This window comes from Bombina bombina, chromosome 5 (assembly GCF_027579735.1).
Source record: "Bombina bombina isolate aBomBom1 chromosome 5, aBomBom1.pri, whole genome shotgun sequence".
NCBI lineage: Eukaryota > Metazoa > Chordata > Amphibia > Anura > Bombinatoridae > Bombina > Bombina bombina.
In genome coordinates this window covers 757099356-757118748 of record NC_069503.1, presented here as the reverse complement: position 1 = coordinate 757118748, position 19393 = coordinate 757099356, and the positions used below count along the sequence as shown (strand labels likewise).

At 33.8% G+C, this 19393-nt stretch overlaps 1 protein-coding gene across 9 annotated transcripts in view; it reads left to right on the top strand.

Moving 5' to 3' along the window:
• The window catches only part of NFATC1 (nuclear factor of activated T cells 1), a 351303-nt gene that overhangs the window by 136725 nt on the left and 195185 nt on the right, over nt 1-19393 (top strand). The window contains exon 9 of one of the 9 annotated variants that reach the window (XM_053714843.1): nt 14389-17544. The exons of the other annotated variants lie outside the window; for them this stretch is intronic. Coding sequence (XP_053570818.1) covers nt 14389-14453 — 65 coding nt within the window. The 3' untranslated portion in view covers nt 14454-17544. Of the gene's footprint in view, nt 1-14388; nt 17545-19393 lie in introns of those variants that run through there. 9 annotated transcript variants of the gene reach the window in all.

The following is a 19393-nucleotide window of genomic DNA, read 5'->3' as shown; positions in this document are numbered from 1 at the left end:
ACTTTCAGAGGTAAATTGCAGGAAAATTGTATTAATTAATAGTGGTTGTGCATTCATTTTTTTAATATATACATAGCCAAAGCATGGGGGGTTTATTCTGAGTTTAATGTCCCTTTAAATTGTAACAAATGCTATTTCTTATTATTTGAAAAGTCTTGGGGGCAAGGAGGGAAATCATAAAACTAGGATACTTAAACAAAGAACTGTTTGTTTTGTTCTGGCTAATCTGAAAAGCATACTACCTGACCTTTCTTTCTGCAAACATCCTATTTGGTGCCAATAACCTCTCTAGACAGCTAAACCCATGCTGCTTTTGTTCCTTGAAAGCTCAGTTCTCATGACTGTCAGCTCTCAAAACTCAACCTGCAATACATCAGGTGACAGTATTCCGTGTGCATGGGACACTCAGATTGTGAGAAAATGAATGACACAGATTTTACTCTGCATATAATCTCATTAAGCATATTACATGCCCTCATTGATACACGTTTAACATCCTGGGTGGGCCACCAATGTTGGGTGGGGATAGGAAGAAAGGACGACTCACCCCCTGTTTTGGCAGTGGTCTACACAAACCTACCAGAACTACTGTGACAGCTGTTGTTGATCTGGGTGTGGTGGTGTAAAAAACAATCACAGTGAGATTCTTCTCCTCTGTTCTGCCAGGGCAGAGGTCTAGCAGTGTTCAGATAGTTATTTGTTTTCACACCATGAGAAATGAATTTACCGGCACTGAATTTTATTGGGCCCAACCCAAGGGTCTTCTAGTAAGTGCTCCTAGCTACTAAACCTGGAGAAAACAGCAAGTTCATAATTCAATAAATTATTATTGCCTTTATTAGATGTTTTCTTGATAACTGTACTGTTATTTGTATAGTAGATAAGTTACTATAGCATAGTACAGAACTGTAAAAACATATACATGATTAAACATTTTCATCATTTTAATAACTTTCAGAAAAGGAAAGAGAGGACAATATATTAATTAGGTGTGGGAATGTTGTGCATATTAATGTCAAGTAATTGGCAGATATGCAAGTTCAATACTATTATATTCTAAATTAGATACTGATCTATTCACAAAGGTTTGAGTCTGGACCAACAGGATAATGATTCAAAAATGAACAAGAATTTCTAGTTTTGAATAAAACAATTTTTGCAAAATACCTGTATTATAAAAAGAATTCTAGTAAAATCTATTAATATTTCTGAGGCATATTTGAATGCTTTGCATCCAACCAGGAGAAAGGGACTACATAAGTTATTATTATATTTAGTTACATATGCTGTGCTCTCGTGTACCTGTAACCACATACCCCATTTGCTCAGAGTGCCAGTGGTGGCATGAAAAGTCATTCCCAACATGAAACGTCATCACTGGCTCTCTGAGCAGGAGCAGTGTTTGAATGTGGGTGCACAGGAAAGGCAAAACATATGTAAATATGCTCTTTAAACAGTTATAGCTTTTGTTTCTAGAAAACAAATTTGATAATTATAAGGGGCTTATTAACAAAAATATATCTACTATTACCCCACCTTAAAAAAACAAAAAATGAAAGTTAGAGAAGCAATATGAGATATTTTTTAACTGGTTGCATTTGTAGTATGTAATTCATTTATGATACTGTAGAGGTTTTTAGCAAATAAAGAGAGGAAATTCCCATAGATAAAATCCCTTTATTCCATTAAGTATGGGGATACAGGCTCACAACGTTTCGGGGGTGTTCCCCTTAATCATGTTTACAGGTTGATGTGCTGGTCTGACTTTCTTTTTGACTGTAGAGGTTTTTGACTGTACCTCTTATAAATTTGTGAAATGGGTTCAATGTGTTTGTGAGAAGGAAGTAATTCTCCTTTGTGTGAACCAGTTGGTTCTATATTGCTTCCCTGTTTTATCTATTGTTGTTGCTTTGCTTTACCAAACACCCACTATGTCAAATTTAATATTTGAGTTTGCAGCACAGTACTTTTATCACGAAAATCAAAACAAATTAAGATTTAGGGCTAGATTACAAGTGGAGCGCTATGTAGCGCTTTCGCTATATCGCTAATTGCACTAGTAGTAAACATTTTGCGTGCGTTGGGTTGTGCTGCTATTATGAGTTGAAAGTAAAAAATTATCGTGCTCGCACTAACCTGACGCAAGCAAAAAGACGAACTTACAATATCGCGTGTGCATACACGTATTCCCCCATAGAAGTCAAGGGAGAAAAAAAAGTGGAAAAAAATAACACCCCACTCTCGCGCAAACCTGATCGCATATTCTCATTTGCTCTAACCCAACTTGAAAATATGAATATTTCACATCCAGTGTTCTGCACATCGCAGAATATGTTCTATTTATTCATAAATACAAATTTATATATATATATATATATCTGATGGTATTTTGGTACAATATATATCTATACCTTTATTTATATATATATATATATATATATATATATATATATATATGTATATATAATTATATATAGGTATAGATATATACAGATAAAAATAGGAATATATATTTAGAAATACATAGAAACTAGTATGCAGTGTGCAGAACATTGGAATGTGAAATATTCACAGTAAATACATAGTTAAAACTTTATTAAATAGGAATATTGCATAAATATGTTTTTTTTATGTACATAACTGCAAAGGGCTCTAATTTATTTTATTTTATTATTATACTTTATTTATGAAGCGCCAACATATTCTGCAGCGCTGTCCATGGATACAATTCATTAAAACAATACAAGACTTCTAAGAGACAGGACAAAATTTACAAACACATACAGGAGGGATTGAGGGCCCTATTCTCGTGGGAATTTATAATCTATATATCTATATATGCCTATATATGTGTATATATGTATTAATGTGTTTATATATGTCTATAAATACATTTATACACGTATAAATATATGAATACATATGTACACACACACACATATATATATATATATATATATATATATACATATTAAGACATGTATATGTATGTATCTCAATGTTAAAGCCCTTCACCTGCCTTTTTTTCTAACACCTGAGATCTCATATCTTTGAGTCAAAATTCCCTTTCGGGAAGACTCTGGTGCACTTGTGTCAATATAATCGATAAATAATCGCTAAACAAGCTATGCGTACGGCATTGTAGCGAAACGCGTAAGCTGCTCTTCACTACACTATGGGCAAACTTTGAATGCAATATTTATTTTTTATTGACAAAGAAGTCAAGTTTTAACTTTTATGTATTGCTTCTCCTCCATTTGTTTCTCTACTCATATCTTTGAGCCCTTATAACTTTTGTGTGCAATATTTTTTTAAATAATTTTTATTAGATAGTGTAAGTGTACTTTTGTAATGTATTTTTTATGTGTTTTGTGACACTTTTGTTTCGCAAAACAGTTAGCTCTGAGGATGCAACAAATCATTCTAGCATAAATAACAATTGCGCTCAAGCGATCACTTTTGCTTTCAACCTGTAATACCAGCACAATTCAACCTGCATGCAAATGATCGAGAAAACCCAATACTGACTGCGTGATATCCATTTTGTTGCCCAAATAAAGTGCAAAACCTGTGGTCGGGGACGATTGTGATCTCTGAAGCCATTGCTTCGTATGGATTGTATGTGTGATTTTCATAATATTTGTTCTGATCCAAAACGAACGTTTACCAAAATATAGATGTTGTTATTTCTTGGATTGTGATCACTCAGATCTTTAAAAACATGGAACGGTAGCCAAAACCCCCCACTGATAAACGTTGTTGGAAAGAATGGAATCGACCACACGGTCTCCTAATGCCTTTTGTGTTAGTTATATACTTATATCTCAAAACTCTTATTACAAGTTGTAAGGTACAAAGTTTTATACTTTTCTCATCTACATAACTCAGTTGGGATGAGCACTGTTTTATCTTGCTGGTTCCAAGCTAGTGGTAATGGACATTATACTAAAAATCATTAATATGGAAAGGCAATTATTAATGATGGATGGATATTGTTTGTGTGAAAAGGTTTAAATTGATATGAAAAGTAAGGAAATTAATGCTTCTATAGAAATGAAACTGAAGGAATAGTTACTCACTGGTTTATTAGTTTCACGGCTCTGTTGTCACCTCCACAAGTTAGTTCCTTTGTATTTAGCAGGACCAGTGGCTTATGTCTAAAACAGCTCACTTATTCCTGCACTGGACCAATGATACCAGTGATAACGAGGTGACAAAATAAGACAGAAAGGACACTGTGTACTGTAAAGACCATTTTGATTGGAAATTGCTGTTAACGGCAGAATCTCCTCAAGACTCTATTACATATAATTTCTAGTTCTTTTCTGGCAATCATTGTCATGGACTGAAGGGACATAAAGCCAGAATATTTTTTGTATATGGTTCAGATCGAGCATACAGTTAAATAAAATAAATCAACTTTTTTATTCACTTATATTATTATATTTGCTTCATTTTCTTGGAATCCTTTGTTGAAGGATCAGCAGTGCTCTACTGGGAACTAGCTGAACATATCAGGTGAGCCAATGACAAGAGGCATATATGCAGCCATCAAACAGCAGTTTTCTCCTAGTAGTGCATTCCTGCCTTTGAGCTTACCTAGGTATGCTTTTCAACACAAGTTAACAAGGGAACAAAGAACATTAGATAATAGAAATAATTTGGAAAATGATTTAAAATTATTACATAGTCTATCTGAATCATGAAAGTTTACTTTTGACTACTATCCCTTTAACTATACATTCTGTTTAGGAGATTAACCAGATATGGAATTAAAATGTTTTGAAGATAATGCTTGAAAATTTATGTTAAACGTTTAAAACAAACATGTGACCTAATGTATAACCAAATATTGACAATACAGGCTTGACTTGGACTTTTTTGAAATGGAGAGGTTTTCACAGCATGAGTTATCAAGGTGCAAGATAGTTCCTAGTGACAGTAATGAATGTGCATATAAGAAGTATCTTGCACCTTGTCAACTCATTCAGAACTAAAAACATATGTATTAAAGGGACATTAAACACTTTGAGATGGTAATATAAAATGGTAAATTGTGTATATATACACTATTAAATTCCACACAGCCATTGGCTGCACACTCTAGTGACTTATTTATAACTGCCACTAATTGGCCACAGCAGAGAAGGTAACCTAAGTTACAACATGGCAGCTCCCATTGTTTTATAGACACTAGAACTTGACATTTATTTAGTAAATATTTAACAACTAATTTAACTTTAAAAATCCATCTACATGCTATTTTCAGATTATTATTTTTTGAATACATCATTCTATCTAGCATTTATTTAGGGCTAGATTACAATTGGAGCACTCATTTACAAGTGGCTGGTTATTGCTACCACAAGCTCTCGGTAGCAATTAGTGATCAGAAAATTAACCAGAGGTCGGATCTCTGGTTAATTTTCTTAAAGTGTCCCAAATGCCCTCAAAATGTATCATTTTTTAAATTAAAAAACAACTGTACTAGGCATTTTTAAGGGGTTAAAAGCGACGGGTGTGGAGTGTTAGAAAAGAAACATTAAAGTGCCTTTACTTTGCAGTCTATGGGAAGTATGTGTTCCTTGTAATTATATATGTATATGCTTATATACATATATATTTATGTGTTTGTATGTGTATATGTGCAATTGCTGCACTACTTACCCTCTTTGCTGTGTGAGGTTCTCATGACGTCATGGGGTAAGAACAAGGCTCCCATTGGAGCCTATGGAAGCGCACTCTTGTGAGCGCAATGCTTCCCAGCAATGCGAATGCAAGCTTGCATGCGCATTGCTGTCAACTTGTAATATTAGCGCACATTAGTGTGCGCTGGTATTACTCAGTGAAGCACTAATATTGCTTTCGGGAAAGCGATATTTATCGCTCTACTTGTAAGCTGGCCCCTAGTGTTTAATGCCCCTTTAAGAAAAGTGTTTGTCGGGTTCATACAATCTCACATATCACCAGGGCCGCCACTAGAAATTTTGGGGCCCCTGACTCAACCATTGATCAGGGCCCCCCCCCCCCTCCTTTGACATGTGCAATTTTTGACCAAGTGACTAAAACGTATATGCACTTTATTCTTAATTGTCTATTTAAACTTGGAAATGTTGTAAAGGTAGTAACATACACACAGACACAGACACACTCATACACTGAAACACACAAACACACTCACACATAAGGATTCACATATAGACACTCTAGCAGACACGCAAAGAAACACACTCAGACACAGAAACCCAAACAGACACTTAGCACTTGTTTACATTGACCTGACAAGTAATGAGGTAAACTACAGTTTTGTAAAAAAAGGAGATTTAGAAAACAAAATATGGAGTTCTGATTATCTTTTTGTAAAGGAAGATGACAACTAAATTATGTCAACAGCATGCAGTGGCTGAAAGGAAGGGCCCTGAACTGCCTAAACAATAATTTAAAGGTTAAATGGTGGAGTGGTTACTTCCGGAAAGGTCTTGTTAGTCTCAAAGTCTGTAGAAAGATGTGAATAATTAGTAGTAAGGTCAAAATGTCCTAAAAAGGAACAGACAATGGACACACACACACAAACTCATACTTGCACATACACCCAAGGAAACACCGACAGAGACAGCCTCAGAAAACACACAAAGACATATACACACACAGAGACACCCACAGAAAACACACAAAGACATACACACACACAGAGACAACCACATGAAAAACACAGAAAGACATACATACACATACCCTCACTGAGACATCCACAGAAAACACACAGACATACACACACCCTCACTGAGACATCCACAGAAAACACACAAAGACATACACACACCCTAAAAGAGACACCCACAGAAAACACAGACATACATACATACATACACACACACACCCTCAAAGAAACACCCATAGAAAAAGCTCAAAGACATATGCACACACCCTCACAGACATCCACAGAAAATGCACAAAGACATACACACCCACCCTCACAGAGTGACCCACAGATAAAAAATACATACACATAGAGACACAAACCAAAGCACAAAGACATAAACACATACACCCACAGAAACACTCACAGGAGGAAACATTTATGCACCTTGCATCCCCTAAATCAACAGTGTGACATGCATGATAAAAAAAAAATGCAGAAATTAAGAGATCACTTTTTAAAGAATCATATTTGTAAATGTGCAAACAAAAATAATTCTGTGAATTCAAAATTGTACATTAATGAGCTGGGTAGATGGCTAGATGAAGAAAAGTACCTTTAAAAGGTTGACATATGTTTGTTTGTTTTTTTCCCATTTTCACCAACCAAGAGCACCACTTCAAATATAGTGTACAAATGTTCCCATCTGTCAGCTGTACTTATGGATTTTGAAAATGCTGTACTCTATATGGTCTTGGTGGGACCATAAGCTGTGGTACTCATACCATTAGATCTGGTTAAATGCAGGATTTAGGCTTGTTGGTATGTATTTCAAAACTAAGTCAGCTGTAGTGTAAACTGAACAGTTTTAAGTTAACCTGTCTCATTTCAAACACTGAGCAATCTTAGTCTGAGAGTATAAAATTTTATGCAGATGTAAAAATCTTAGATAAAATGCCTCCTTGCATCTGGAAAGTCCTTGCATAAAGGGGCAGTAAACTGGAATGTAATATATATAAAATGCATATTTGCCAAAAGGGCATCTACCATTTGTGTATTGAGGAGGAAACATTTCTGCATGGTTTTAAATATAGAATTTCTACAGCATTGTCAAATAATCATAAATACACTGCTGCTAAAAAAAATGTGTTTTTATGGACCCCTAGCCCCACCATACAACTACTACCACACTGAAGTTACAATCCAAAATTGCACAAAGAAATAAAAAACATTTGCTAAGTAAGTCCTACCTCCTCTTCAAATGAAAGTGATCTGCCGTCTGACTCAGGCACACACTGTACAAAGTGCCAAGTCTGTCTCACACTGAGCATAGTGGTTTAGTGCACACTAAGAAATCCTCTCAAATGCTAATACTTTACTCCTTGTAATAACATTTCCCATGCTCAATTAGCACTCTCCTGTAGTACCCACTGGTGGCTGCCAAAATAAAAAAAAAAAAAAAAAAATTTTTTTTTTTATTTTTTTTTTTAGTTTTTGCCTCATGGGGCCCCCCTGGCTCATTGGGCCCCTGACAGGAGTCACCCCTGTCACCCCCTGATGGCGGCCCTGCATATCACCATCCTTTTGAAGTTTAGTGAATGTTGTGAGTATAAGTTGAATTGCTAGGCCCTGTCTTACTCGCAAAAGTTTTATTTTGGCTTCTCTGTCCACTTTAAAGTGAAAGTCAATCCTAGCGTTTCTGAAATGCTAGGATTGACCATTGAAACAAATAAAGCGGACTTTCATTCATGAAGTATAAAATACTTCATGTTGAATTCTCCTTTATTTGTTTCAAGCGTTCGCCGCACTGAGCTGCTCAGGCAGCACACGGCAGAATGCTGTTTTGCTTGAGAGGTGAAGTTTTCACCTCTTAGCCAATAGCCGTGCGGGAAATCCGGTTTGGCTCCCCGTGGAGCCGGATTTCCCGCACACTATCTGAGCACATATTTTATTTGCCATAATGGATTTTAGTCTTAGACTGCTATCCAATCAAAAATAGTTACCATATCTCTGAAGCAGCACCTTTGATTTGTTAATTTAGTTAATGCAGTTTAGTAAACAATTTGACTATTTTTTTAACCAATAGTATGGTAATTTCACAGTCAAAAACATGTATCAATTTGCAATGAAAGTTGACAATTTTAATTGAGATGTGTTTTTTTGTGTTTTTAAATTAAAGAGACATAAAACTCAAGACTGAAATGTATATGAATGTATTTCAGTTTAGAATAGAATAATTTTTGCAGTACAAATATATTGGGAAAAAATTCTTCTAGTTAAAGTTATGCCTTTAGTAAGCTTGTACTGCATATAAAACATTTGTTCGGATGACCAGTGTGCCCTTGTCAGCTCAGAATGCCGATGGCGCCATATATAAGTCAACAATAATACAGTATATGCTTTTCTTTAAATAATGTAAAACACAAATATTCAGCTTTTAAACTGATAATTTGTCTTCCATATGTACAGAGATTGGGTAAAATAATCACTTTATGTACTGATTATATTGTTTTGCACAAAAACTGGTGCTATGTATCATTTTGCTTGATTCACAATTCAATATTGAATGAAATTTCTTTGTTATACAAGTTTTTTTTAATTTTGTGTATAAATGAGACTGGGGAATACAGTTACTTTATTTAAAAAATGCATTTGTACTTAAAGGGACAGTGAACCCAATTTTTTTCTTTTGTGATTCAGATAGAGCATGCAATTTTAAGCAACTTTCTAATTTGCTCCTATTATCAAATTTTCTTCATTCTCTTGGTATATTTATTTGAAAAGCAAGAATGTAAGTTTAGATGCCGGCCCATTTTTGGTGAACAACCTGGGTTGTCCTTGCTGATTGGACAGCACCGATAAACAAGTGCTGTCCAGGGTACTAAACCAAAAATTGGCTGGCTCCTTAGCTTAGATACCTTCTTTTTCAAATAAAAATAACAAGAGAATGAAGAAAAATTGTGTAATAGAAGTAAATTAGAAAGTTGCTTAAAAATGCATGTTCTATCTGAATCACGGAAGAAAAAAATTGGGTTCAGTGTCCCTTTAAGTATAATACATTTAAGCGCTTATTTTAGTAAAAATTACACTAATTTAAATTAACATTAAAATAATAAAGGGTGTTTGCAAGCAAAAGGGTATGAAAAGTGTTTGTTAGAAATAATTTGTTCTGAGACTAGGTTTCATCTTGATGCAGCTGAAATTTAACATCAGTGACTAGTACCAGACCTTAAAGGGAGATGGTGCTCAGCATTATTAAATCATTTATATGAAAGGACATTATATTACTATATATTACATATTTTTGAATAAAATATTTTTTGAATTTTTGAATAAAATTTTTGAATAAAAAGATTAATTCAAATGTTTTTAAATGTAATTTGAAACTCTCAGGAAGTCTCTACTGATCAATTTGTGATAGAAACATAGAAACATAGATTTTGACGACAGATAAAAACCATAGGTCCAACAAGTCTTTCCTAAAAGTATAAACATATCTAGTTAGTAGGATAGCTTTATGCTTATCCCAGGCATTCTGGAAGCCCCACAGTATTTGTCATTACCACCTCTTGTGGAAGATTATTTCATGAATCAATGACCCTTTCTGTAAAGAAGTGCTTCCACAAATTACTCCTGAATCTACTACCCTTCAGCTTGAGATCTTGACCCCTTGTTCTTGAATTTTTCTTTTATGAAAAATACAGCCTCAGCTTTGCTAAGCCCCTTAGCAAAATTCTAAAAATACTACTATCATATCACCTCTTTCCATTCTCTCCTCTAAGCTATACATATTAAGTCATTGAACCTCTCCTGGTAAGTTTTATATTTTAGACCATATACCATTTTAGTCACCCTCCATATACCATTTTTAGTCACCCTGGAGATATGGCCTCTAACGCTGCACACAATACTCAAGATGAAGCCTAACTAGTGATCTGTAAAGTGGCATAAGAACCTTACTATTTCTGCTGCAAAAACCTCTACCAATACAACCAAGTATTCTACTGGTCTTATACTCTGCAATACTTCTTTGTTTACTAAATTTTAAATCATCTGAAATAGTAATTCCCAAGATCTGTTCCTCATTTGTGACAGTCAGTAAAGTGTCATTAAGTCTGTAATTAACGTTTGGATTTTTCTTTCCTAAATACATAATTTTGCACTTTGCAGTGTTAAACTTTAGATCCCAGGCTGAAGCCAATCGCATCGCGCCTCCATTGGCATCCAAAACTGGGGGGGTTATTATTTAATTCCTGGACGCCAAAAGGGGGTGCGATACGATTGGCTACAGCCTGAATCGTCAGTGAAGTAAGAAAAAGAGTATCCATTATGGGCGGAGGAACGGCACAAAATATGAAAACATGAAAGGGTAATTATTAAAAAAATTGCCTTTCATGAATAAAAAACCCACCTCTTACTTTAGCATTACAAATATTGTAACTATAAACGATGAAGTTTACCGTCACTTTAATGTAGACATTTTATCTTTGCAATCTTATTGTAAAGACAGAAGTAATCATTGACAGTCTGCAATTTGTTTATCTTCTTCTATTCTACCATCAACTGTTATCAATTTTGCTATTCCTTAGATTTTCTCCTTTTGCTGATATATCTAAAGAAGGGTTCTTCCCCAAGTTTTACTGACTGGGCTTATGTTCTCTTCCACATGAGCTTTAGCCTTCCTACTTAACTGCTTAGTCTTTTTTTGTTGGAGTCTCCATATTTGCATATCATCATCTGACTGTGTGTGTCTGTAATTTTTATAATCTTTTTTTGTTTTTACAGCATGTGCTGCTTCTTTGGAAAACCATATTGGTTTCCTCTTTCTTTTACTTTTACAAACATGCCTAATACAGTGTATGGTTGCATCTAAAATGGCACCATTCAAAAATTCCCTTTATTCTTGAGTCTGCGTAATAGAGTTTGCCCTTTTAAATAGTTGTTCAGCCTTCCTAAAGTCTAAAACATTTGTTTTAGTCTGGGTGGACAGTGTCTGCACATGAATACTAAACCAAACAGATTGATGATCACTGGACCGTAATATAGCTGATAGACACAACTTACACAGAAAAAAATATTTAATTCAGCAAAGGAACATTACTTTTACAAAACAACTTGTAGTATGCTTTGTTTAAATTCATACCTAGGTAGGTTTAGGAGCAGCAATGCACAACTTGGAGTATGCTGGAGATTGGTGTAATTTGCTCAACTATGTGTTCCGCTAACTACCAGTAGTGCCTTACTGCTCCTTCAACAAAAGATACAAAGAGAATAAAGCAAATATGGTAATAGAAGTAAATTGGTAAGTAGTTGTTTAAAATTGTATGTTTTGAAAGAGACTCATGTCTCTTTAATGAGTGTGAATTTTATTGACTCATCTGTGCTTAGTTTGCAATATTGGATTATTTGCTTGTGGCCCAAGAGTTGGACAGCATTGCCAACTATCCACAGTTTTCTTTTTTAAAAATATTCATAGCCTATAACACAATACACATCCATGCATTTCAGTTCAGATTAGAAACATGTTTTACAATATACTTATATTAGAAATTCTTCTAGTATTAATGTGTGTTAGTAATAGCCCTCTATGTGCACACGGCCTGCAGATCACACAGTATGTTTAATGCACTTGCATTCGCTGCTTGCGCACAGAGGCCTAGTTTCCATTGAGATGGAAAAGTTTGGAGACTGGTGGTAACATAAAAAAGCACCATAGACTTAAAGAGAGATACATGTTTTTATCATCAGTTTCCACAATTTACCACATGAATAGAAACTAGGCCAGAGTTGCTTGTTAGACTTATTACATGGGATATGTGTATTGTGGGAGAACGTCTTTGAACAGAGCAATCTGGGAATGCCAATGTGTGTTTTATATGTATTTGTGCATGACAGGTTCATAGCACTGTAAAACACTAAAATATTGATAGGTTTCACTTAAAGCATTTATATTAATACCAGTATAGTAGAAAAAATGTCTATAGCAATTATGGGGCAAATGCCAGCAAAATACTAATATATGTACATTGCATTTTTTTTTAAAAATTACATAACTAAACAGTTATAGGAGCAGATTCATTTTTGTGTGCAATGTCAGTTTAAGTTCAGAAACCTCCTATATTCTTATATATCTAAGTTGCATAAAGTCTATTAATCCTTTGGCTGCTAAACCATTTCCCACCTGGGTGCTAAACTGGATTTGAGCTTTTTTTTTTTACTTTTTAAATATATTTATTTTTTTACTTTTTTACTCTTTTTTTTCCAGATCCCCAAGACTTATACCATTGGAAAGGTTAGGCGATTACCTTGGGGGTCTGTAGCTGCTTAGATGCCTAAAATACAGGATTTAAGCAGCATGCCCCATTTCCCTATATTGTCCATTGTTAATTTAAAAATAAAGTTGAGCAGTGACATCATCACATCATTGCGCGTGTTGTCACTGCGCGAATCATGAAGCCCCGGTGATGCCTCTCACTATTCAGGCCAGATCGCCGGGGTGGGAGTAGGTGGGAGCCCCCAGATTGCTCTCAAGGTGGGTGAGTGTTAGAGCCGTCGTTAGCACTCAAAGAGTTAATAAAGAGACACGAAACGCAACTTTTTTCTTTCATGATTCAGATAAAGAATACAATTTTAAGAAAGCTTCTAATGTACTTCTATTATTAATTTTGCTTCATTCTCTGGTTATTCTTTGCTGAAGAGATACTAGATAGGTATCATGCACGTCTGGATCTGGAGCACTACATGACAGGAAATAGTGCTGCCATCTACTGCTCTTGCTAATGTATAACATTGTTGCAAAATTGCTACTATATAGTACTGCAGATATGTGCACACTCCTGAACTTACCTTACAGATTTTCAACAAAGGATGACAAGAAAATTTGGTAATCAAAGTAAACTGTAAAATTGTTTAAAATTGTATGCTCTATCTGAATCATGAATGTTTGGGGGGTTTTATGTCCCTTTAACCATATACTGCAAACTGCAGTCACAGTTATTAATCACACTGACTCACTGCAATCATTACGTACTGAACTCTAATTTAAATCTTCAATTCGGGAAATATAGCTTGCTGAACAGAACGATGCCAAACCACACAAACATGATTATATATTTTACTATAACAGTCACAGACCTCAGATTATTATCATTATCCTTAGTCCTCTAACAAATTCTACATGCTATACAGGGGGTACAGTAAATAAGGTGATAGACAGGGCCCTGGTCCCTAGAATCTTACAATCTAAGTCATTTAATGTGTTCTCTTCCAAAAATCATCTAGATATTTACGTTTATATATCCAGCCATTTAACAGTACACACAGATAATAACAAGCAACTTCTGTAGTACCAGAGTAATAGTTTGCTGACATCTCCAGTAGTAAAGAGTTTAATCCATAGTCAAACTAATTGTTACCATATGTTTATTTAGCCCATGCAGCAAATCCTAAGCGTCAAATAATTGGTGCCAAATTATAGTAAATATGTACTTTTTTTTGTCCTATGTTGGGTGCAGCCATGGGATTCAACAAAACCTGCAGTGTTAAAAAGGAGACGAGTGAAATGACAGTGTCTAATTGTGCGTGAGGCCATTTAACTTGGATGTCATTCATGGTGTAATGATAAAACGTAAAGTTGGGGATTTGTATTTAAGCATTTTGGCCAATTAGTATAGGCCTGTGTGCCCTTGTTTTGTGTAACACACCACCATATTACAGCATATCTCTCTTTGTGCTCTTCTGTATTTTAGTTACCCATCCAGATTTTACCTACTTCATGAATTCTGGAATTCTGGAATCAGTATCACTTCCATGAAGAATATCGAACCTGTGTAAAACTTTAAGACCTCTAAAAATGTAAATTATTGCTTGTTCAGTTATTTTAAATCCTATATATGAGAGCCACAATGCTTACTTTTATATATATTTTAGGCTAACATAACCACTTGTATAAACATGTGTATCATATGGTGGCTCAGTTATATTTCATGCCTTGATTTAGTATAACTCATAAAGGGATTAACATTATCCAAATAAAGCACACTCAATGAGTAATGTCCCTAAACATTTGTCAGAAAGGTTTATTACTGTAATGTAGAGCACATAGAAATCTGCAGGCCAAACTGCTGTCTCTGTATATATATATATATATATATATATAAATGTCCTATATGACTTTCAAAATTATCATTTTGTTTTTTGTTGTTGTTACAAGATTTGTGTATACTAAAATAATATTAATACTATTTAAACATTAATTATAAAGACTGAGCTAAAACAGTTCAAATGTTTTGTTACAAAAGAGCATGCATTATGGTATGTTCTGATGGTGTTTTAGAAGGAACATTCTGAACTCACATAAATGCCACTATATGTGAGTTAAATGAATGCTGTTTAAAGGGACATTAAACCCAATTTTTTTCTTTCATGATTTAGATAAAGCATGCAATTTTAAGCAACTTTCTAATTTACTTCTATTATCTAATTTGCTTCATTCCTTTGATATCCTTTGCTGAAAAGCATATATAGAAAGGCTCAGTAGCTGCTGATTGGTGGCTGCACATAGATGCCTTGTGTGTTTGGCTCACCCATGTGCATTGCTATTTCTTAAACAAAGGATATCTAAAGAATTAAACAAATTAGATAATAGAAGTAAATTGGAATGTTGTTTAAAATTATATTCTCTATCTGAATAATTAAAGAAAAATTTTGGGTTTAATGTCCCTTTAAGCAAACAAAGAAGAAAAAAACATTAAAAGTTTAATTTCTTTCCTTAAAGGGATAGTCTAGTCAAAATTCATGATTCAGATAGAGCATGCAATTTTAAGCAACTTTCTAATTTACTCCTATTATAATTTTTTATTTGTTCTCTTGGTATCGTTATTTGAAAAAGCAAGAATCTAACCTTAATAGCCGGCCCATTTTTAGTTCAGAACCTGGGAAGCGCTTGCTGATTAGTGGCTACATTTAGACACCAATCAGCAAGCGCGACCCAGGTACTGAACTAAAAATAAACCGGCTCCTAATATTACATTCTTGCTTTTTCAAATAAAGATACCAAGAGAACAAAAAAAATGTGATAATAGGAGTAAATTAGAAAGTTGCTTAAAATTGCTTGCTCTATCTGAATCATGAAAGTGTAATTTTGACTAGACTATCCCTTTAACCCTTGTGGTTTGGTCTGGTTGCCTCAAATTGAAACAAAACTTGTATTTGATTTATCTTTTTTTTTAGCTGTGATTAAAAAAAGTATTTTAAATATGTAACTCATGGTATATCAGTAGTGATTATTTTAAAAGTGAATGCACTTTGTTGCAGAAATTGGTGAACATCAACAACTACAGATCTATGTCATCTCTCAGCCACTCAGCTTCCTTCCTGAGACCTAAATTTATCTGTTAAGTGTACTGTATTAGATAAAAAAAACACCCTTCTGATGAAAATTACTTGTGTTCTTCATTTGACGAGCTCATATATATCCGTAATGACAATAAACCTACATACCTTCTTTAATACCAGTAAGTAATAATAATGCAACATGAAGGTGATATAGACATGCCTTACACATTGTTGATATAAAAGTTAGATTATAACAGTTAGAAGTGAAATATTCTACAGCTTAAGAGGTACATAACCGTCAAAACAGAAATGTGCATGAGTGAATTTAGGTTTTGAATAGAGTATTTTTGCAATGTACTTTATTAGGAAAAATGCTACTATAAAGGTTATTACCATTTCAATGGCATATGTATATATGCTATGTGTGATTGTGTACCTGCATTTAAACACAGAGATGTGGCATTTGTCATGTTAGTGATAACTCTGTTTAAAATATGCCATGACAATAATAATGGTAATAAAGACATATGCTAATATATATAATTGTATATAAAAGCTAAAATTCCACACAGGCGTTTGCCCCACCTTGTAAGCCCATGGCACTGAGTTTGCCCAGCATATGCCACTTAAACATTGATGACTTATACCAGAAGCGAAATACAAGTATATAGCAAGAATGCTTCAATTCAAAATTCACTCATGCACATTTCCTTTTTTAGTATTATGTCCCTTTAAAAAATATATCAGATAGTTTTTCTCTTAAAGGGACACTGAACCCAAATTTTTTTCTTTCGTGATTCAGATAGAGCATGTTTTAAGCAACTTTCTAATTTACTCCTATTATATTTTTTTTGTTCTCTTGCTATCTTTATTTGAAAAAGAAGGCATTTAATCTATTTTTTGGTTCAGCACCATGGACAGCGCTTGCTGATTGATCGGTTAAATTAATCCACCAATCAGCAAGAACAATCCAGGTTTGTTCACTAAAAATGGGCTGGTATCTAAACTTACATTCTTGCTTTTCAAATAAAGATACCAAGAAAATGAAGAAAATTTGATAATAGGAGTAAATTAGAAAGTTGCTTAAATTGCATTCTCTATCGGAATCAGGAAAGAAAAAATTTGGGTTCAGTGTCTCTTTAACTATATTATTTAGGGGTGTTCATATATTGTAGAATGCATTAAATTACATCAGTAGGTTCATATTAGATTAATCTGTTCAACTGTCCTACCTCACAACCCTTTTTCCATTCTATTTTACATTCTACTCCCTGTTACTGAGAAGCAATGTTCACATTCTAATAGTTTATTCAATATATAATTATCTAAACCAATGAAGAAATACAAGACAGAAGACTTTAAAGTCCCAGTGATGATATTTACTCAAGAAAAAAACTTTACATTTATTATTTTTATCATATAAGTGCCTACAAACTGTGTTGTATATATTCTTGAAGTATTTAATTATGTATATAAGGATGGACTGATACAATAAAAGTGGCATGTTGGATTGAAAAGTTTTATATTGCATTTATTTGTGATGATTAAACCAAGTTGATTTACATCAATTAGAGTCCAGTTGTCTCAGTTTTTGCTTCAAAATTCTCCTTCCATGAAATCCAAAAGCATTCTAAGTTCCTTTTATAACAAAAGTGTCACAAAATTCATTTTTTCTTGGTAAAGCACTGATCAGTAAAATAAATATATTTTATTTTAAGATTGGACGGATTGGTTAGTATAATAAATATATTTTATTCCAAAATTTGATCCTAATTTAAAAAAAAAAAAAAGAATAAAAAAAAAAAGAGAAATACACTAAACAATTATATATGGCTATTCTTTTAACATATAAAGGGACAGTATACACTCATTTTCATATAACTGCATGTAATAGACACTACTATAAAGAATAAGATGCACAGATACTGATATAAAAATCCAGTATAAAACTGTTTAAAAACGTACTTAGAAGCTTTCAGTTTAACTCTGTTGAAAAGGCAGTTGAAAAGCCCACTGCAAGCGGGAAATAAGACACCCCCCCTTCTTTTGCATATGAAAAGACCCTTTACACAAACAGGAGCAAGCTGGAGAAGGTAGCTGACGGTATTCAAATAAAACTTTGGGGCTTGGTTAGGAGTCTGAAAATCAGAGCAATGTTATTTAAAAATAAGCAAAACTATACATTTAAAAAAAAAAAAAAACTTTATGGGCTTTATAAATAGATCCTCTACAAAACATTTATGCCAAGAAAAAATAAGTGTATAATGGCCCTTTAAAATAATATTACATTTAGTTAAGGATTTGAGGCTGACTACACATTTCATTTAAAAAAATTAAAGTGGGATATAAAATAAAAAACAAACAAAATATGCATATAAACATGAGTATTTGGTTTTGCAAATGTATTGTATGATCTGCAGTAAAGGCTCTTTTGGTAATAATATGCAAAATGGACACAAAAAGATAAATTAAAGGGACACTGAAGCCAAATTTCTTTCGTGATTCAGATAGAGCATGCAATGTTAAGCAACTTTCTAATTCACTCCTATTATTAAATTTTCTTCATTCTCTTGGTATCTTTATTTGAAAAGCAAGAATCTAAGTTTAGATGCCGGCCCATTTTTGGTGAACAACCTGGGTTGTTCTTGCTGATTGGTGGATAAATTCACCCACCAATAAACAAGTGCTGTCAAGGGGCTGAACCAAAAATTGTCTGTCTCATTTGCTTAGATGTCTTCCTTTTCAAATAAAGATAGCAAGAGAACAAAGAAAAATTGATAATAGGAGTTAATTAGAAAGTTGCTTAAAATTGCATGCTCTATCTGAATCAAGAGAGGAAAAATTTGGGTTCAGTGTCCCTTTAACACTGCTATTTAGTTAACTTTAATATTGAAGTAACAGTGCAGTTCTTATATGGAACACATTATTTACTTTATACAGTCTTTAGTTTTCATTATTCTGGAATTAGAACGTAACATGCAGAATACCTATTACTTGCTTAGATGCACGCAACTAAGTTAAAGTGATGGTAAACTCTCCGCTTTATAAAAACAGATCCGGAATGTTAGTGATATTTTACATGGAGTTGAATTCATCAGTTGTAATGAAGATGTTCTGTAACTTACTTTTTAATGTAGATATGAAATTCAAATTCCCTGCCCTCCGCCGCCCAAATCAAAAGTAAATTTTTCTGTGAGTTAAATGTTTAAACTGTTCTCCAATCAGTGCTCTCCCCTTTGGGTATCTTTTGTTGTAGCTAGAGTGCTGATTGGACAACAATTTAAACCGTTAGCTCACAGAAAAATATACTTTTGATGTGAGAGGCGAAGCACAGGGTAATTTGAATTTCATATCTATATTACAAAGTAAGTTACAGCGCATCTTCATGACAACGGAAGAATTAAACTCCATCTAAAA